Below are 21,999 nucleotides of genomic sequence, written 5' to 3' on the forward strand. Positions count from 1 at the left end.
TGGTTACCCCCTTTTCCCCAGCATAGATCTCCCACACTTTATTGGATTTTTAAATTGTTTAGTTAAGAGCACTGTGAATACAAATGTATACGTTTCTGCATATGCACTGCTGATGCCATAACATCCCCTCATTGAGCTGGCAGGTTGGCTTCTTCCAGGAAGAGGATCAATTAGACCCGTGACCCATGCAGTCATTACAGAGGCCTCTGAGATTTCCAGCAGGGCCTCTACATCTGTTGTCATTTGTCATGGCATCACATCACACCGATCTGCTCCATAAACCAAAAGAAATACAGACTTTGAGGCACCAGAAATGATCCCCACTATCTCAGGTCACCTTGCTGTACAGCTCACTGGTAACAGGACCAGACTCATTTTGGCCTCAGTGCTCCAACTGGAAAATATTTCCAGGTACTCAGTCTTCAGATGGTGCACATCCTTCTGTTTTGCCATTAAAATGCGTTCCCAGATGGTCTCCCTCATGTCTGAGAACTGCTGAGGATTGTAACCATGTAGCTGGGGCACTCCATACCACGGGCAGCAGGTGTGTTAAAATTTGAAAGTGACACAGAACCAGATTTAAAGCAGTTGTATAAAGATGACATTAATATTTCAGTCTTTAGGTAGGTGTGACGTGAAGTCAATGCCTCCAAAATTTACTTGTGCCTTGTTTCTTGTTCCAATAGAGTATGGCACCATCTTGAAGGCCCTTTCTACCACTAACAGGAGCCTGAGGAGTTGTTATTTAGAGGAAATGCAGATCCTTCCTGACGGACAACGGGAAGCAATCAAGAGTCTCCAAATCCTGCACAGCGACAGGTCACTCTTTGTGGGCTTAAATAATGGAGTGCTAAAAATTCCTCTGGAGAGATGCTCCATGTACAGAACAGAAGGGTAAGCAAATTTACAGCTCTGATATATTCCACTTCAACTTAAACGAAAAGCACCAGGGAAACTTATTCCAGTCTGATTTGGTGTAGAATGCCTTTTTTCATCACTACAAGACAAAAGACACTGTTGAATATGCATCTCCTGTAATATACGTTCATGACAGGCACAGTGAGAATAAGCAATTTTTTTTGGTAAATATTAATTAATCTTCATCAGAAATTAATTGTATTTTTACCAAGGAAGGACTGGCAATATTTTTTTTATTTTTTTTTTAATCTTGACATTTCACTGTTCATTTTATTAGCTCCATGTGTTTTGCTGGCTGTAGGGCTGCAGGTTTCTAAATTTGGGTTGCAGCCAGACTGTTCTTGCTTATCTGAGTGATCACCGCTCAAACATCTGATGAGGCAGGGCTGGGCTGCATGGCCCCTTCTCATTGCTTTTGGAACCCAATAGTTCATTTCAAGTCTGTGTGACACCTCCTATACCTGGATAGATTCTGTGTCTTGATTGCACCTTTTAAAGGTAGTAGGAAAAAAAATTTAATTGTCAGCCCTGGCTCCAGAGCAGTTCTCCACCCAGAAAGGAGTGCAGAAGGCTTTTGGATCTGAACAATATCCCCCTTTTTAGCAGGTGAACCAGTGTGATACCAACTGATTGAGACATGCTCCCTGAGAGTGTAGTGGGGTCTGCTGTGGGTAATTGCATGTCTACATCTCTAAAAACACTCTTTCGTCTTCTCTCATGCCTTTGCCCTGCTCTTCTTGATGAGAGTTTTGTCTGAAACTGATGTCCTCTGTGCTAGACAAGAGGAAGGAATTTGCTAGCAGTGTCTAAATGGACTCCCTCTTTCATGGCCTAGTGCAAGATGCCCCTGTTCTCTGGCCAAAAAAAAATTATAAAGAAAATGTCACCATCGTTTTATTTTCAAAAAGTAGAGTTTATCTATCAGCTTGTACCAAATTCATGTCTGTCTAAATATAAAAATGCTCGCTCTTTCTGTTTTTGCTGAACCTCTTAATTATCCCTTTTGGAAAATGCAACTTGGTCATTACTGCAAGTTAGACTCAGAAATGTTTAATGTGTAAAGGTTTAGCAGCTTATACAGACAGGCTGACACTGAAGTGTTTAGTAAGAGAATCACAGCTGGAAAATGCCATCCCATCCTTAGCCCTTAAAAGCAGAGATTTGAAAAGGTAGAACATAACAGCTGTCCTCTTCAGGCTGTCCTGGAGAGTTTCAGTTTCAGAATATTTATGTGTGTATACATATATATGATCCAGTTTCAAGAGAAATGAGTTCTTCCTTTTCTTTCTTTTCCTAATCTTGAGTTCAACTTTCCGGTAATTTATAGATCATGTCCCAGTTTCAGCCTGTGTAAGTACTCTGTGTGACAGTTCCATTAAAGCTCAAATGGGTGGAGGTTTGCTCAACTGCCTAAAAAAGGAACAAGCAGGAAAAAAAAATAATAATAATACATTGGTTGGAGGGTACCTCACAGGAGCACCATCTACTGAGGACCCGAGGGCCACAGCATCATCGCCTGGTGGTAAAACTTTATTCCAGCATGACTAGTTTCATACTTCTAAGCAATGTGAGCCAGTCACTGGTCTGTACCACATGAGGTGTGGTCTTCAGACAGCATGGTGGGTTGCATACGTTTGGCAATGTGAGAGGTCAGAATTTGCTGAATTTCAGTGCTGGGCAGTTGGTGTGCTTGTGGAGGTCGTGATGGACCCTTTGCTCCATGGCCGAGTCTTTTGGAGGGGCTGTGCATTTGAAAGAAGGAGGAAAAAAAAGAAAGAAGCTTAGGAAAGCCAAGGAAAGCTGGTATTTATTTATTTGTTTGAAAGGATGGTTGTGATATCATTATTAATTTTTAAGCTCAGCTTTTTCTGTAGGAAATTATTCAACTGATTTTTTTCAGCTGCAGATTCTGGAAACCTTTTTCCCCTTAGCATCCTGGCTACACAGGTGATAAGTCAACTTGCCCTCCTTTGTATTTCTTTCAATGTTGAACTATATCGAGAGGGATGTTTTAATTTCCTCCAGTGCATTCCACCTGGCACTTCTCCTGGGCTGTGATTTATTGCTTATTGTTGTGTCTATGCTTAATACATGCCAATATACAGCCACCACGGGAAGAAGGGCTCCCACCCCTACAACACCCCCCGCTTACTTTTTTGTTATGCTGTGACTTTTGGACTGTCCTCCCCGAAAAGCTCTGGTTTCAGCAGTTTTTATAATCTAATTGTTTTGATGGGGGCTCAGGAAGCTTTGAGGTGAGGGAGAATTTGTGCCTCCCAGGCAGGAATACCACAACACTGTTTATTTTCTTTGGCTCTGCCTCATGTTATCAGGAAAACTTTGCAGCCTTTTACACCCCGGGGGTTGATGTGGGTTCCTGATTGCTGACTTAGAGCTCTTGCCTTCACCCTGCGTTCTGCCTGCAACAGGCAATCATGTATCGAGGGGAAATTGATCCCAGAATCAATCCTGTCCAGCAATCGTTGCTGTTGTGTTGCTTTAAACCTTGGGGCTTGTTTCCAAGGCTCAGAGAAGGGGCAGAGGAAAACACAGCAGCGAAGGGAAGAGATGGAAAGAGGAAAGGATTTCTGCCATCTCCTTTACTATTTCTTTATTGACACGGCACCAATTTAATCTCTTAAATGGTGACCAGTAGCTCAGCCCCATGTGTTGATGTAGTTCATTGACCCAATATATTTCTGGGTGTCTGAGCAGTGCTTTGTGCTTGCCTACTGACCTGTCTCAATCTGTCTTTTCAGAACAGCCAGTCTTAGCAGCAGGGCAACAGGAAGACATCTGTAATGTCAGCTGCCCAAATTTACAGGCTGGACTTGGCTGGAGGGACCTTGCGTGTGTGTGTTTTCCTATTGTGCTTCAGTATGCTGTTCCCCACTCTCGCTGAAGAGTATTAGGAAGATGTCCAAAGCGAGCAAAACCTGCAAGCCCTTTGAACATGCAGTGTGTTTTGAAGGCTGCTTTGCTGGGTGGTAGCTTGGCTGTGCTCGTTGCTGGATTTTGCATGGCTTTGAAATCTTTTTAACCTCCCTGCAATTTTCAAATGAGCTTGGATTTTTACCTCAAGTTGCCCTCAAGCTCTGGGGAGGGATATTTGGAGAGCCAGCATTGCAGCTTTGTCACCGACACCACCGTATCTCTAGAATGTATCTGAATAAAATCCTGGATCTGAACTGTAAAGGGGTGAGGACTAAAGATCTGGAACATTATTTTCAGGTGGGGCCTATCTACAGGAATATTTAGTAATATTTTCAAAGGGTAGGATGAGATTATTCATTTTAGGAATTGCAGTCAGACAGGTAGTAAAATGAAGCTGGCTGTTTAGGGAATATTTTGTGATCTGTTTGTACCGTCCCTTTGAAGCATTAGGGCCATGTGCCTCTGTGCACCCTGAGGCTGGCCTCAGAGTGTTATTGTAGCTGTTCCTTTATTACAAGTTCAAATGAGCAAAAGAAAATGTGTTTGGGGTTGAGACCAGAGAGTCTCTTAAGTATTCTGCTCTCTCAGTCCTGAACAGTTTGTGTTAATGCACTTAATGATGATATTCATTCTTTCCTCTTCCTTCTTCCAGTTAGCATAAAACCCACAGTTCACAGGTTTGGCATGCACTTTGGTTGTACAGTGAGGTTTTGAGAATAGTTTGGATGGTCTGTCCTCTCCCCCTTGTGCAGTGCTCATGTGTGGGTATCACATCAGGTTGTGTGAGTGTTACCTTGGGTCAACCTCGTGGCGGTGGAGATGCTCCTGCTTCTGAGGCCATGTGGAGACAGATCCTCTTGTGTGCAACCATGACAGTCTGTCATTTGAACTCTGCCTGCTTTTTTGACCCCGTTCCAGGGAGTTTGCTGTTGAGTTATGCTGAGCTTTTGCCCTCCTACTTGGCCTAAATTCTGTTGTGCATCCCCTCTGGCCATGGTGCTTAATGCAAAGCTAGCAGAAATGACTCAGCTGACAAGTACTCTTATTTGCTGACTTGAGATCTGTGTGAGAAACAGAACTCACCTCTAAATAGTTCTGGAACAGTGATCAGACAACTAAGTACGTGTAGGTAAGTAACTCTTGAAATGGCTCCAGGGACCTTTTGGAAGAAAAGGGTCAGTAGCCTAGGTAATGAGGCAGTTTTTTGCCCTCTTTCTCCCTTTTGTACCTGCCTTCCAAAGTGCAGAACTGGAATTCCAAACAAGGTCCTTGTACCACTTCCATACCACCCTTTAAGGGATATGAGATATCACCTAGGGCATTGCTTTGCTGTTTACTGTTGTTGCTATTTTCTTCTTTTTTTTACTCCTTCCATGGTACAAAATCCTCTGTAACAAAAGAATGAAGCATTTGAGTTCAAGACTGCAAAAACAGACTTACAAAAGTACCACATTTCAGGAGTGTAAATGTTGGGGAACTTAATTGGATGAATAATACAGTCTGGGAAGAGACCTTAATATTTCCAACTTTCAGGGAAAGAGTGAATTGAATATGGGCTGGAAATCCTGACCTGTTCATCAGACCGATGATAGTTCCTCCAAGGACAAACAAGTAACGATTGTTGGGTAAAAAGCGTGGGAGAGAAGATGGTAAAAGTGGTAGGGGAGAAAATGAAGACTGTTGTTCAGTGCAGCCCAGCAACTAGCAGATCGCTGAGGTGACGTTGATGCTTTATTATTAATCAAAGACCTTGAACATCCATCCTCTTCTTCTGAGCTGAGGCTGGCCCAGATTTTGTTTTGAAAATATCTCCTGGAAAGTTTTAAAAAATATCTAGCACATTGAACATCCTATAAAATAGAGGCAGAAGGAAAGGTAAGATCCTATGAAAATGTTGTTATAGAGCTTAATCACTGCTTTCCATCTGCTTTGGCTGATTTGGCCTCTCCCAGGTTAAGGAAATTAGCTAATTATTGTACCACCAATAATTCTGCAAAGCTTTGGGAGACTTCATAGGCAGACAGGAGAGTATTCACCCCAATCTTTTATCATCTCCAGTATCCAATAATACATCAGAATAAATCACTAAACATCTGGTTTGGCATTCTGGTTGCATTTAAGTAAATAGCAAGACTCCCACTGACAGAGAATGAAGACATCATACAGAACCATGATCACTAAAGCTCTTGGAAAGAATAAAGTTTGGTAGATGAAATGGATTTGTGTTCTTTAAATAGAAGTGCAAAATTATACCATTTTCTCTATCCTGAAAACACATTTGCATCTGCTGTAGCAGGCAATTACTCCCATTTTCTTTAATGTAGCTGCTTATATATGTAAAGCTAAGCACATCCATACTATTTGCAGGATATGGACCTCTGAGATTGGAGGGGATGGAACAGGTCTAAGGAGAGTGATTGAAGAGCTTCATTTGAACAGTCTGGGAAAGGGACGTGGCCATGTGTGTCTGAAACTGGGAAAAAAAGGTGGCAAGGGTAAGCAGTAAGGGAGTGAGCAGGGGCATGTTTCCAGTACGATGCCAGAGAGATTGGTTTTCAGTTTCATCTTATTTGACATTATCTTTAATGGAATGGAAGAAGAAAATAGCATACTTTGTAGATGGCATTTAAGTACGAGGGAATCACAAATAGCAGTGAGGAGAGAAATGCAGTGTGGTGCCGGGAGGGAAGCCAGCACGAGGCTGTTTGAGGAATAAGCCTGTGCTGAGATTGCTGGTGCTTGCATTACTGAAAAGGAGAGGGCACAGGATGAAGGAGTGGAACGGCCCTGCTCAGAACCAAATGAGTTATTACAGTTTTTCCCATTCGCATTAAATATACAAACCAACAGTAAGCTTTACATTCATTTTAAGCTGTCTGCATACTTTCTGGGCTCTCACTTTTAGCTCTGAACAATGCAAATGGCCCTGAAAGAATGGTACTGTGGTAGAAAGAAAACCAAGCAGTAGCAGGAGTCTGGGGATGTTCAACTGCTGAAACAGATGAAGGTCACTTCATAAATTGCCAGGTAAAGTCAGATAATTTCAGGGCTTCTGCCTCTTTGTTGTCATGACTAGGTTGCAGATTTGTCCAGAGGGGGGGCTTTGGAGTTGCTGGGAGGGAGAAAAAAGCAGGGAGGTTGAATGTGCTGAGGGCTTTTGTTTGCTTCTTATTTTTAAAGCATACTGCCCAGGTGATTTGCTCACAAAATCAGGGGCGGTTTAGAATATGGATCCTTTGCAGGACCTCTAGCAGACTGGCTTGAGGCCAACTCAGATCAATGATGTCTAAAAGTCATTACCATCTGATAACTGCTAGGTGGGCTGAGTGAAATTAGTTTCAACACAGCGGCGACTGACAGGAAAACAGGTAGTTTTCTTGGAATACATAATGTTAAGATGACATTGATGCTACTGTTATATAAACAAGATTAATAACTGAAGCTTCCAGCAAGCCCCAGGGCAGATATCCATTGCTTCTGTCAATTCTTGCAATTTGCTACTATTAGGTCATGAGATTTGTATTCTAGGCAGTGGTCGTATTCAGCAACGTGGCTCCTGATGCCTACTGCCTTACTGCTGCCATGGCTGCTTTGCTTCGTGTCTCAAGCTTCCAGCCTGCATTTACAGTGTAAAACACAGAGGTGTTACAGCAGTCTGGTGTTACTACCAGTTGACTGCATCGCTACAGAGGCATCATCAACTTTTTATTAGGAGATGTGCTGTTTTACCTCTTTGGGGAGGAAAATCTGGACCTAGAGCAAATTTGTTGTTGCTGCTGTTTTAAGTATAAAATATAAATACCTGTAAGTGCATAAAATATGTATGGGTGGTAGAAAAACATATCGTTGTACTTCTGCCTGGTGTCCTTTACATGTCAGAACACCAAAATACTATAGATCTATGGGAACACTCCATGTCTGTACGTGGGTAGGGCTAGATTTCAAGAATATCCATTTATTTAAGTGCTAAAAAGTGGAGTTGATGTGGTTTGGTGGTGTTTTTTTAGCTACATGGGAAAAAAACAATGGAGATTGCCCCTTACATGGTGTTGAAATAGCCCTGTATTAGCGAAGGGTTGTTAGATCCCCAGAGCTGTAGTAGGTAGTCTAATATTTATTTGCCTTTTCTAACATACATTAACATACAAAGGGTCTGTCGAATCTATATCTTGTTGAGCAGAAAATAATTACCCAGAGCTTAACAAAATCCAACTTTCACAAAGGAGCTGCTTGAATATGGATTATTTTTTGCAGCCTGGGTGATAACTGTAGACTTTTATTATCACTTAAATTTCTTTCTAAGTTTTCTGCCTTTGCAGTTTTCTCTCCCTTCCTCAGTTGCCATTTTAGCATTATTTATATCCTTAAATCATCAGCATCTTCTGGAGGCTACGTAAAGCACCTGTCTGTCCCCCTAGCAGTAGATTTGCTCATCTAAAGCACCCTTTTTCCTGGATCCACCTACAGCGCCAGACTAGAGGAATTTGCCATGTTCACACAGAAGTCTCAGATCTGCAACCACAAAGCAGAAACGCGGGAGCAGAGCACATCTTAATATGACAGCTGCCTTCAGACACTGACTGACACAGGGCAGAGAGAGGAAATAACACTTGAGTGCACTGATTTGCCCAAGCTGCCTTTCCAAAGGATGTCTGCTCCACTCTGCTTTTTGCCATATGGCAGCCCTGAGGGGCATGTTTTCTTAAGGCTCAAAAGCCTGCTGAGGCTAGGAAATGGCTGTGCTTCACAATGCGGACAAACATGCCCCGCATTCAGGAATTCCTTCTGGCTATTCCTTTCATTAGGACTTTAATAGTAGCTGAGTCTTCTTGTGGATGACTGATCCCATCGCTGGTAGTCAGTGGCCCTCTGTACTTCTGTTTTTGTTAGAGGTCAGTTTTGTTTGGCACTGTGACAAGAGTGTCTTTCAGATAGCGTTTATGGAGCAATACTTACTCATTTTTTTTAATAACCTGTTTTACTGATGTAAACATAAATCCAGATTTAATCAGAATTTTTCTTGGGATGGCATTAATCTTCATATTTGAATAAGTGCAATGTTGTTTTATTTCACAGCTTTAAAAATAAAAATAAACACCTATCCAATAAAGAAGTCACTGTTGCTAAAAGATGATGGAATGGGATGTCAGAAAGTAAGAAATTAAATAGTTTGTTGTGTAAACTGTACGAGGCCATAGTCTGTAAACTGCAATCGATTAAAGAGATACTGAAAACAGTAAGGCAGGAGGTGGAAACTAGCAAGTCAAAGTCCTTGACATGGAAAGGAAAATGAAATGAAACTGCCTATGAAAATCATGTGTCTGTGTATTGTTCCTTTCAAATAAGCTACACGTGTTTGGCTCACAAATGGACCTCAGTTCTAGAGGTTGTTTTACACCATGGCTTTAATCTCTGCAGTCAAACAAATCATGTGCAGAGCACCAGGCACTGATGCTAAGCATGTGTGGGTGATAAATTGCATACACACACAGCACACGAACACTCCACATTCTCTGTGTCCAGTATCAAATGCCAAAGTGTCCGGTATCAAATGGCAAAATACCGAACCTTCTCTCTTTAGATGAACATCAGCCAAAGCCCTCGTGGTGGTGGTACCTCTGAGCAGCAGCAGTATCTTCTTCCTGAGCAGCGCCCCATTCTGCAAATTACGGCTTATGAAGTCTGTGGCTAGAAGTCTTGAGCAAAGAGCAGTAGCAGCTGGCACAGAATATGTTGCGTTCACCAGCTGAGAAATGAAGCTGCTGCTTGACCAACGCCTCACTAAAGCAGCTCAGTTCCACTTGGCTTCTCTTCTCAGTGGGGAAAGATAATGGATTTGCACAGATCACTAACTCATCTCTGTAGTTTGAATTTTTAAAGGTGTCAAAATTAGGGGGATTGTTTGAAGGTCTGGTGCTTTTTTCCCTTTCTAATCTTATTTTCTTAAGCCCCAAACATCCTTTTGATTCTTATTCCTCTCTTTTCATGCCATCTGACTTTAGGAAAGACAGAAGTCCACTCTCCCTTGCATGGGCTATTGAGGTTGTCAGTAATTATGATTTGGTTGGCTGGAAGCTAATATGATTATTTCCATAGTTCAGCCCCTCCGCAGGTTGATAGCAATGGGACAGTAAGCTAACCTTGTCAGGAAATGCCTGTCTGCCAAACACAGCCTCATGCTCGCAACTAAGTGACAGAGCTAAAACCCCCGTATTGCTTGCAGAGTGCTCTTCTCTCAGTTACCTGCTCAAAGAGTGGAGCAAACCAGTGTGAAGTTGTGGGATCTTACTCCCCCAGATGAGCAAGGTGAATGAATGATGAGCATGCCGACTGTGCTCCTGAGATGCTGTGGCATGGATGAGCATAGGTTGCTCACTGCCCTGAAGGATCAGGCCTGTAAATGTTAGCACTGCGTTATTCAGTTTATGGCACTACCATCTCTGTGCCTCTAATGAACTAATCGGTGATGCCTGTGGGATTTCAAAGGTCTAGGTGCAAAATGACAGCTATTATATCACCCTGGCAATTATGATGTTCACCACTAGTTCCAAAAATCATCAGCAAAGATGCAGAACCTTCTCTTGGCATGACGGTGGGATTTTGTTAGAAAACACGGACTAGGAAGAGAGCTTCTCAATCTCTGGGTCTACAGCCCTGCCTCTGCAGCTCATGACGTCCTGTCATTTCATTCCTATTTGCTCTTAGTCATCCAAAAGTAGTGAGAAAGAGGTAAATACAGAGAGAGGGAACAAAAGTGGGAGGGCACGTGCATCCTGGCAGATGAGAAAAGTACAGTCCTGTAGTGCGAGTGCTCCGGGTGACAACTCCTTGGCTGTTGGTACAAAATGGCATGTTTGTGTGTAAGAGTGGGAAGAAGCCTTAGTAATTCTTTCTTTCCTTTGGTCTGCTGAAGACTAATCTCTTGGGTCTGGTTCTATTGATTTGATGATCCATTTATTACACAGTCTAAAGCTTTTTAGCTCTCAGGGTAAAACAAGCAAAAGAGGAAGTTATCTAGACCCAGAGCAAATTGAAGAGGGAATCAGAAACTTTTGAACTACAGACATTTAAGTTTTAATGAATATTTTGAAAGAAGATGTCTTTCAGGCTATTACAAAAAAAGTTTCCAAATCCTTGTGTTGTTTAGCTTATCAGAAGTCTGCTGTTGCTTTGTAATGCATTTTGGAACAGGCATTCTCTGTAGGAAGCATTGTGCTCAATGATCCATCATTATTGTTTCTTTGGACAAGTCTAGCCCACTTTAAAAGAAAGAAGGAAAAAAAAAAAATAAAGCTGATGAAGTCTGGTGATGCCTGGTTTTCAGTGTGTAGGTGAGCAGCTCCCACACTGAGCTGATCAGAGGCCTCCTTGTCTGGCAATGCACCTCATTACAGGGTGCTGAGCAGCACTTCCCGAAGAAGGTGTTACTTCCCGCTGTAGCTGCTGCAGCAATGTCACATGCCTGGAGTGGGGAGCAGAGGTGGGATTAGGACCCAAGACAGGGTCTCAGCGGGGATGTGTGAGAGGAAGGAACCTTCAGAGACCCCCCAGGATGGCGCTAGGAGGACCTCTCATGACCCATTCCTATTTTAGGAGGATGAGGTTTGCCCACAGGGACCAAGGTACTGGGCCCACCCCTCAGCCCATGCCTCTCAAGTGCCTCCCAGTTTCCTACCTCTGCCTTTGGGTTCCCTTCATCTTCTCTTCCCTGTTCCCTTCCCCTGTTCCTCTAAGGAATGGGAATACTGATGGAGATACTTACATGGCCTCATGCCTTATATGTCTCCAAGTAGCCCCTTGGGGCACAGGAAAGCAAAAAAGTGTTTCTCCCTTCCTTCATGAAGCTGTGACTCTTCTTGAGATGTTAGGCAGGATCAGAGTCTCAGTAGCAGAAGCCTTTTTACAGCAAATGCTATTAGTGAAGGCTCAGCACAGCTAGGCTTGAGAGGCCCCGTAAAAACTCTTTTGAGTCATAGCTAAGAGTTTCCGTTGACTTCAGAGCACTGTGCTTTCTGCCCCACTTGCACAGTCATAATCCTTTGTGTTATCCCCGGTGACTGAGGTAAAAATGATTGCAATAGCCAACAACAGGGAGGCTTACAGCTCCCGAACAGCAGGCAGCAGGTGAGCTCTTATGAGTAAGATCTTATTTTCATGCAAATGTCCTTAGTAAGTGAGAATAAGGAACCGGAGAAAAAATAGCTTGAATAGGAGATACAAATGGAATTGTTTTTCAATTGAGTGTTTTCAGTGTATGCCATTATGCCTCAGATGAGACATTTATTGCAAGGCAATGAATTAAAGTGAATCGCTATTGATAGTAATGTCCTGTCATAATAAATCCAACATCTTAGATATCCGTCAAGAGGTATTCTCCTGGGTCCTCACTGAATGCACTACAGTTACTAGATGGCCAGAGGGGAACTGGGGGCACGGACTGTGTGGTATCATCACCATCTCACTTCCACAAACATCCTACTTTGGGGGATTTCATTAACTAAGTCATTAGCATTAATATAGCCAGTGTTAACCTGCCACACTTGGGTAGTCTTTTGGGATAATGGGTTCCCTCTACCTGTGTGAATTATGAAGGGAAATGATACTGTGTCATTAGTTCCCAGGGGCATTCCTAGCCTGCCACTGAGATAACCTTGCTGTAGTTTTCACTGCTGAAGACTATGTATGGTATGAAATTCTGGCCCCTCCAAGCCAATGGCTCATGTCCCATGGACTTTGAAACATCAAAATTCATTATAGCATGGTAACTCCTTTGTGTCTCATCTCACAGCATTTACATAGTGCCCTGCATGACTTCGGGTCCCCAGGCCTGTGTGAGACCTTTTGGCAGTATCACAGTGTGCGATGGTATTTACACATAAACATTTCAATTTATTTTGTGTTCTGCACATAGGGAAATACCTTGATATCTTTCCATTTTCCACACCACAGTGCCTGATTTACTAAGAATGACAATGCATTTGTGAAGCATTTTGATCTGTGTGTGCATGCATACATATGTATGTCTTGGTGTGTGCTTGCTGGTGTGGTTTTATCACTTAATGACATAAATAGGGACATATATTCTAAAGATATTGTAAAGATATAAATTAGGGTGGGTTTTGAAATGTTCACTTAAAGTACTTGCCAGAAATGTTCTCGTGCAGTAATGCACATTGTAATGCTTTTCCTGCTTACAAAAGGAAAAAAATGGAGCAAATTGTGTGTAAGTAAATAACATTCCTCCTCACCCCTAAGTGTACTGCTGTCAGTTGATATAATAGGTTTCTTACCAGAGTTGAGGCAGATGAGTGGGCTCTGAATCCTGAAGAGAGGCAGACAGCATTGCTATTTTGTTTTTAGATTTCAAATGGTTTTGAGGGCCTGCCGTCAGATGGAGAGAAGTCCCGGTCTTTGATGGTTGTTAAATTACAGAGTGCACGTTTTGACAACTCAGCAGAGCCCAGGCTCTGCCTGGATGGCAGCCGCAGCTGGGTAAGGATCCATTACACCCAGCATCCCGAGAGCGGAGACAGCTGGAGCTCCCTGCTCCCAGGGCCAGGCTTTGGCCAGGGTTGGGCATCGCGGCCTTCCCGTGGCTCTGCAGCTCCGTCACCTGTGCCCATCAGCTGGGGACCAGCGCTGGTGGCCGGGGAAGGCGGGCTTAGCCACCCTAGTGCTCCATCAGGGACCTGCAGCCTGCTGCTCTCAGCCGGGAGCAGCACATTAGCTACATGACACATTACGAATAGTGCCAGCAAAGTGGTCAGTGCCTAACCGGGATATATTGCAGCCTGCAGAGCGGCTGAGGGCTGCAGCACACAACATATGGAGATTATTTCCTGAATTTATGCAGCACATGTTTTCCTATAAATTAAATTCAGAGAAAATGTGTATCATAATAGGGTGATGCTCACAACAGCCTTCCCTGTTATGAATTACAATGACCTCTCTCTGCTCGCTGGGCGCCCAGCAAAATGGCCTCATGCAGTTGGAAACAATAGTGTGTACTCGGTGACAGGGTCTGAAAGCGTGACCAAAAGCCTCTGTAACTAAAAGCCCGGGCTTTCTTCTTTCCTTATTTTTTCCCCATTGCTTTTCTCATTGTTACTCTTCTCTCTAGAAGCACAGCTCCCTCCTGAAGTGCTGTTACCTAGAGGGTGGGCAGATGCTCCTGTGGCTTCTCAGTCACTGACTCGATGCCGACCTTGCCGAGGGGCTGCTGCATGGCAGGGGCAGCTCTGTACGTGGAGGCAGCCCCACGGCGTGGACGGTGGCAGCGTGGGATGCCAGTAGGACCAGGGTGCCTAGCCAGAGTAATGAGCAAAACAGCACATGTCCCTTCTGCGTCCTTGGACTGGGGATGCAGAGTCTTTTCTAAGCAAATATTTGATGTTCTGTTGCCTGGGGCTGGGACAAAATCATCTTTGCCTTTTCCTTGGGTGTTTTTAAGCAGTTGAAGGAAAAATGTAGTAGACAGTCCTTGTAACTACCTTCCTAAAGCATGAAAGATAGTTATGCTCCTTACAGCTCACTATGTGAAATCTTTAGTAGAGGAAATGTCTTTCTGCAATGTAGGAGCAAACTGAAAACTTGTAATTAAAATATAAATATATACACGTGTATATATACGTGCGTGTGTGTATATATATAAAGCAATGGGTACCAAACAACAAAACAATCAAGGGTTTGCTTTGGGGCAAATGGCTGTGGAGTCAGTACAGGCTGATGGAGCGTTTTCAGCTGTGCTTAAGGGACATGCTTTTTCATTTGTGGCTGATTACAGGCTAATAGGATTTCAAAGATTTCTGGGAGGGAGCCGTTCACATCTCATTGCATTTGATTCTTTTTTTTTTTTTTTTTTTTTGATGTTTCATTTATCATACTGATACCAACCCTTAGAATAAATTTTATTACTCTCCCATTTAGCTTCTTGAACTGAATTTTTCCCCTTGGTCCCTTGCTGCTGCCTAATTGGCAGTTTTCAAATCATTTGGGACTTTTGGAAAGATCCTGGTGGCCCTTTTGTGTGATAGAAGAGAATGGATTATTGGAATAAAAAATAGTGTTGCAAATCTTTTTGGGTTTAGTCCTCTCTTCTTTGTCTTTCACTAACACATGCATGGTGTGGCTGGTACTGTTATTTTTTTCTTAAGGAAAATTAACGATTTGAAAGCGACTCATGGGAACAACCAATATAGCTGGATTTTATTGGTACAGACTAATTCAGTGACTGACCTTCTCTGTTCCGTGGCAGTAGGAACCCTAGTTATTTTTCTTTAGCGGCTCACATGTTGGGAACACACACTTAGCCTGTAAATATGGATTCAGGAGGAAAATGAATACAGCAGTGTTCAAAGCAGCCAAAAGCTTAGAAATAATGTTCTGCTGTGACTTTTCCAAACTGACATCTTGATGTTGGGATTATAAATGAAGCCATTGTTCCAGGAAAGGCCAGGACTAATAGAAAGCCTTTATTACTGGTCCATTGGCTAATTCTGCTTGTCTAACCCTTTTGGATGGACATAGTGTCAGAAAACATACTCACAGAGGTTGCTTTGTGTGAGATTTGGCCTGCTGAGTGATTACATGGGGGCACAAAGATATCTCAATGACAAGTGTTCTTTGACTAAAATTTGTAAAGTCATTTTCTTTCCCTAGGCCTTGGAAAGAAGTGAACTGATTTTTAATCTACAGTTTCTATGAGTGATATTTGCTTTGTGTCCTATCACCCTTCTATTCAGCCGTTCTCTTCTTCCAAGCAGGTAAACCTCTGCTTAGAAGAAATTGTTTCTTCTGCTGAGCCTTGGTACAGTTGACAGCTGTCATATACAAGCACTGTGCTTGAATATGTGTCTTTAGAGCTAGACAGCCTCAAAGAGCTTTAATCTTTTTTCTTTGCACATGCAGGGAATGCCTAGGAGCCAGAGACCCCTACTGCGGCTGGGATAACAAGCAGAAGCGATGCACCACCATTGAGGACAGTTCCAACATGAGCCTGTGGACTCAAAATATTACTGAGTGCCCAGTAAGTGGAAATATTTTATATGTACCGACATGTGAGTTTGTGCATATGTGTAAAAGGAATACTGCTAGTGAATGTGTGTCAGCCTGATGAGGACTGGCTGGTACAAAAGCATTCAGAGTCTAGTGGCACATGCTTCCTCTAATACCTGTGCACAGTCACTTACTGGGAGCAGAAAGAAACCCAATGTATTTATTTGCCCAAAAAGGGGGATCCCAAAGCAAGCTTTCAGTCCCCTTCATGCCCACCCTTGCTAGGTGGAGAAGGGTGGATCATGTTGTTGGGTTCCTGCGGAGAACTATGTAAACCCCAGATGAAACCTGAGGTGTCTCAGGGCTGCCCCACTGTCTGCACCACCTTATGGACTTCCCTGCAGGATGGGGAGATCAGAGTCGGTGACGTACGGTGTCCTCGAGCAGCATTCAGTTCATTTTCCTCTTGGATCCCTGAGCACAGCCCATGGGATGACTGGTGGAGAAATGTTGCACAGGCAGGATGAGGCACCTAGGGAGCAGCAAAGAAACATGAAGTGCATGGGTGGTTTGCAGGGGAACAAAAAGATGCATATCTATTAGAGAACATGAGGGAAGGGGGGAGTCTGTATAAGAGAGAATATGAGAGAGAGTTCAGCTCAAACCTCAATTCAACAGGCCAAAGACCAAACTTCCGTGATATTCATGGTCTCCACGAGAGGCAGCAGCTAAAAGAAAGTGTCTGCTTGAATTAGTTTGAGTTGGCTCACCAGCTCCCTTCCCATCCGCCCACCCTCTTTTCTCTGACTTCAACATCCAGTTCCTGGCTGTGATCCCCAGAAGCCATCTGGCCAAATTTAATTCCTGCTGCTTGAACCATACCTGGGAGGTGGTTGGGAAGGAAAACCAGCCTTATTAAATAAGTTGTAGGGATGGAGGGGAGGAGAAATTCTCATTAATGTCTATCTGCTTTATCTAACGACAATTACCATGTTAATAGTGATAAGTCCGGTAGAGAGAAAGAGGGGGCTGGATGGGTTATATCTTCAGTATGCTATTTATATCTGGAGGTACTGTGATGTTTATTCCCCTTATCTTCCTTACTTCTCGTATTTTCCCAGGAAATATTAGTCATTACTTCAATCCATCCTCAGCTTGGCAGGCTTAAGTTTTTCACTGCTGGATTCAGATGCTTGTGTGTTTATAACCCTCCTGTGTTGAACTGGGATGCAGCGCTTCTTGATTGCCCATGCTGTTATCTCGTCCTGCTTAATGCCTGTGTCTGTTGATAGGTGTGTGAGGTGTTAATCCTCTAGTTTGAACATGTCTGCTGCGGTGCACACTAGGGAACAGGCTACTCCAGATCATTGTTTCAAGGTCATAAAAATCCAGCACAGAATATACAGCTATGGCTGTTCTTGGGGTGCTAGTTTTACAATTTTAACGTTTTCCTTGTAGATTATTTTCCATTTAGGTGCTGTCATTCTGCTGCATACATCAGCTCTGTGCTCTTCCACTGATGGGCTGCCAAGCCCATTAAAACCCACATGCAAGTGCTTCCTTTTTCTTTCTCCTCTGCCCCTTGCTGGAATTAGTTCACCTCTGGCATGGGATGAGATGGCTCATTTAAGCACCCCCATCAGCAACGTACAAGCATGTTCTTCGTGTTCAGTGCAGGTTAAAGATCATGATCAGCAGAGGCAAGTCTAGGGCAGCAAGTGCAGTTCACCACTGGAAAGGCAGAGGAATGCAGTGACCCAATGCCAGTTGTCACTGGTGAAAAAGGCCCATGCTGAGACTTCAGTTTGATAATTACCATCTTAAGAAGTCCTGGCTTTTCTCACCCCACTTTTCTGGGCCAGGCACCAGGCACTCAGCTGTGCTGGTACAGCTGTATGTGAGATCACACTCCAGTGTGACATGGTGTAGATTAAAATCACTCCTCCCAAATAAACTTTTCCTAACTCACATAATTTCAGGAGTTCTTCTGTAGCCTAGCCCACAAACAGATGTCCTGGCACAGCTAAGAGAGTGGCACACAGGAACTTTTAAAGCCAGAACTGGCATATTATTGAATTATATCCTACAAGGGCCAGGCATTTGTGAGTCAACCACAACACTAACACAACTTGACTGCTGATCTTATGCAAACATGCTTGTTCAGGGCTGCTCTGCACATCTTTGTACAGCACTACATTGCACCACAGATTCTCACTATCCAGATCTAATATTAAGGGACCTTAAATACAGAGTTAATCATACAGTGTTTTAACATATTGTGCACTGGTCAATCAACCATTGTGCAATGGTTAATATATATAATTAGCAGAAGAAAAAAAATACAAAGCTGTATCCTACTTTATATCTTACTGATGCTGACATGAACCACCAGCAGGAAAAGGAAGTTTAGATTTGGCTCACACACTCTGGTAACTGAGTTCATGGTGTCACTGATGATGGTGGTCTGCAATTCAGGAACTGAGTAATGCCAATTAAGTGTCCAGTCCTCCTTATGCTGATCCAAATGATGCTCTAACTCATGGGTTTTTCATCATAGTCCCAACTTTGTGTATCCAGCAAACCCCTATCTCAGTCCTCTGGCATCTGCTCCATGTTACCCTAATTTCTTGCTCATTAGATCCCCCAATTCTTTTTTGGGGTGACTGACAGACTTGTGTAGTCAGCCCCTCTCAATTCATGTGTGGCTGCCACTCAGCTGTACTGCCCAGGATAACCTTACCCTGCCCCACACTGGAGCCTGCCCAGTGCACAGAGGGGACTGCACATGCCAAAATCAAACCCATGAGTCTCTGAAAACTGACAGTTTTCCTCCCCACCTCCCAGAAATTTTATACCCTAGACAGATTTGAGTGGCTTTTAATGGAAATTGCAAAAAGGTGTTCCAATGGCATAAAGTTCAGTTCCTTGCCCTGAACACTAGCTTGTTTCTAAGAAAATGTTGCTATTTATGGACAAATGCTCTTTCCTCCTAGATTTGGTTTTAGAAATTCTTGAAATATTTTGACTGAAACTTTGAAACTTTGAAAGAACTTTCAGCTTCTATCAAACAGCCAAGATGGAAACTTCCAGCTGAAATAATCAAAGCTTGATAAAGTTATAAGCAGTTGACATGTGAAGCCTAAGAGGAGGTACAGGTACAATAAAAGGACAAGGAATGCTTCTAGCCTTATCAGTAATATCAGAATAAATACTGAAAATATCTTGGCAGCAGGAGGTAGGAGCGGTCAGTCTGAATTTTTAGATCCTGCAATTGAGCCTGTAGATGGTACAGGGAAGAAACAAAATGGTGACACCTTTTCTAGGAGTATATCAGTTTACTAAGTACAAGAACTCTGGAATTAGTAGGAATGTCAGATCGCAGATGGGCATTTGATCATGGATGTTTTTAAAGATGTCCTCTCTGTCCGATGGACACTGTGTTGGCTACAAAGGATTTACCTTGTAAAGATATTCCTGAAAAAGATCAATGCAGATGAGTTTTTATCCCACTTCCTAAGTTTGCTCTTTTGAAGATATTGTTATGAATTTAAAGATGGAATAATAATCCATATGTAATTTCATAAGTAAAAAAAAAAAACTTCCCACACTCTCAACGTGACATGTTTATAAATCTCAACGTTTCAGCTATGGCTGCTTATTTGTTTAATTTTTGGGTTGCTTCCCAGTATCACTTATGAGCCAATAATTATTTGTCAGCTTTTTTTTTTTTTTTTTAATTGAAGCCACGGGCCATATCATACCATTGATTTCTGAACAGAACTCCCTGCTGGAATCAGCAAGGCATTCTGGCTCAGAAATGAACAGAAATGATCCAATATTTGGATTATGACTTTTGTAAGGCAGGAGAAAAGAGGAGATAAAAATCTAGTATTAAATACCTTCAAGTAGTTCTTTTGATTCTTTTTCTCCCTGACTTTTAGCAACCAAACAGTATTGATTTTTGACTGCATGCATGTTTAAAACAACAAATTCAAAAAACAACAACAAAACTTAATGTTCTTTTCTCTGGATGTCTTGCTTTGCAACCTGCAGCCCAGAGCAAATTTTTATGACGACATGATAATCTACTGCAAACAAAGGTTTGCAACAGATGCTTGAAACCCCCCCAACTGCTGCCTGACAAGCACAGTAACAGATCTAAATTACTTCTAGGTCACTGCTGTGTATTTTTTATGTTGCTGTAGATGGGTGAGAGGGAAAAATGATGGCCCACCAGAGGTTCATCATGAGTGTTTAATGTAGTGCCAGGCTCAGAGAAGCCCAGAGCAAAGTGTTTAAGACAATGAGTGTTTGAAAGCACTGCTCCCTTGCCCGCAGTTGGCTCACTTCTGGACCCTGAGCAGGCTCGTGGCCTCTCTGTGCCTTGGTTTCCTTGTCTGGAAATCAGGAGAAATGATTCCCCTCTGGGGCAGCCCAGGGGACTGATCCTGCTGGCTGCACAGCTCAGCCAAGCATGGCACAGTGGGACTTGTCAGCGGTAGCTGGCTCAGATTTGGGGTCAGGGCCGTTTGCCAGGGCCCCAGCCTCCTCTTTTCTTTGCTCTTCATTGCGTGCAGCATCAAGGCCAAGCCCAGCATTGCCTTTGCCAACGGGTTTACCAAAGCTGTTGGGCATCCCACCACCCCAGGAGTGACCCCATGGGGATGAGCCACGTGCAGGCAGCTGCCTTGGGTGCTGTCCCACCTGTGGGACCCTGCACTTTGGGACATGGGTTGGGGAGGATGGAGGGAGCTGCTGGGGGAGGGTGAATTGTGATGCTGCACTGTAGCAAGGAGAAAGCCAGTCATGAAATAGAAGAGATGAAGGAGAGGTAAGTGGCATGGGAGGGAAACCAAGGTAACCCCTAGCTCCTAAAGGAGTAGCATCAGGGTCACTCTCAAGCTGCAAACCTTGGATCTGGCACAGCACTTTCAACCTTCCTAGTGCTGGCTGCCTACCACAATACTGTGGGCTCCCTGTAGCCATAGGATATCATGGTTGTAAGACCTTCAGCATTGCATTAACTGCTTGTTGTGTCCAAATTTCTTGTGCTACCTGGTGTGTGTTGAGGCTTCAGAGAAACCAGGGGAGAGTTCTCTGCTCTGCAGGACCATTAGTCTGCTTTGCCCAAGTGGTCTATGATGTTATATCTCTACACATCATCTGGGTGCAGCACCTCTGTGATGGGGAGAGGGGGGCTGTGTAGCCCTGAGGTTGTTACCATGGTGTGGAAATGTATCACCTGATGTGGGAGCTAAATGCAGCAGTTCCCAGATGGTACGGGACTGAGCTGCGCTGGGGCGCACCTGTACCTGGGCAGGAATAGGGGGGAGCCCAAGGCAGAGGTGTCAGAGAAGGCTCCCAGGCATAGTCCTGGAGTTGCTGAATTTTGTTGTCAGAGCTGGTTCCAGCAGCAGCAGTGGGCACGAGAAGGTAGTGATGGCCTGGGAGCGATCCAGAGAGCAGCAGGCAGCACTGCTTTTCTCAAGTCAGCCTTGGCTGCCAGCAGCAATCCTTCAGCCCACATCTTTGGACTCAGCAGCAATGGTTAAAACAAGACATGGGAGCAGGCTCTGACACGCTTTCTCTTGGAAGGTCATCCTCAGTCCTGGGCTGGAACAGTTGTTTTTCTCACAGGACTACTGCATTTTCACTTCAATGTGGTGCAGAGGGAGCTCAAGCCCCAGGCTCCTGGACACTGAGCAGGCAATGAAACAAGGGGCAGAGGAAACAAACATTGGTGTGGCCTGGCCTGTAAATTGCTTTGAGATGAATTCTTGCTCTTTAGCCCAGTACATGATCCTAAGCATTAATTTTAGCCACCACCATCTCCATCACTTTCTGCCCTTCACCCAGCTTAGCCACATAGGCTACAGCACTGTTGGGAAACGGAGGCAGTTCTTACGGTGCGTTTGGACAGGGCCAAGCTCAGGGAGGCCCCAGCCTGCACTGGTCGCTGTGGTTATACAAACACTGCCTCGGGAAATACTCGGCAGGAACAGGCCCAAACACCCCAGAGGCAGAAGCGAAGCAGAGGGGACAGCCATGGCTGGCCATCACCTTGCTGGGGAGGCTGCAGCTGCGCCCTGTGGGATGTGCGAGCGCGGTGGCCTCGCGGCCTGCAGATGGGCGCTGCGCTGGCAGGGCAGGCTC

At 43.9% G+C, this 21,999-nt stretch overlaps 1 protein-coding gene across 5 annotated transcripts in view; it reads left to right on the forward strand.

Moving 5' to 3' along the window:
• The window catches only part of SEMA5B (semaphorin 5B), a 268,777-nt gene that overhangs the window by 208,813 nt on the left and 37,965 nt on the right, over positions 1-21,999 (forward strand). For all 5 annotated transcript variants that reach the window (XM_035331907.1, XM_035331906.1, XM_035331909.1 and 2 more), the window contains 2 exons: positions 687-894; positions 15,760-15,877. In XM_035331907.1, the coding sequence (XP_035187798.1) occupies positions 687-894; positions 15,760-15,877 (326 nt within the window). The remainder of the gene's footprint in view (positions 1-686; positions 895-15,759; positions 15,878-21,999) is intronic.

This window comes from Oxyura jamaicensis, chromosome 7 (assembly GCF_011077185.1).
Source record: "Oxyura jamaicensis isolate SHBP4307 breed ruddy duck chromosome 7, BPBGC_Ojam_1.0, whole genome shotgun sequence".
NCBI classification, from domain to species: Eukaryota; Metazoa; Chordata; class Aves; order Anseriformes; family Anatidae; genus Oxyura; species Oxyura jamaicensis.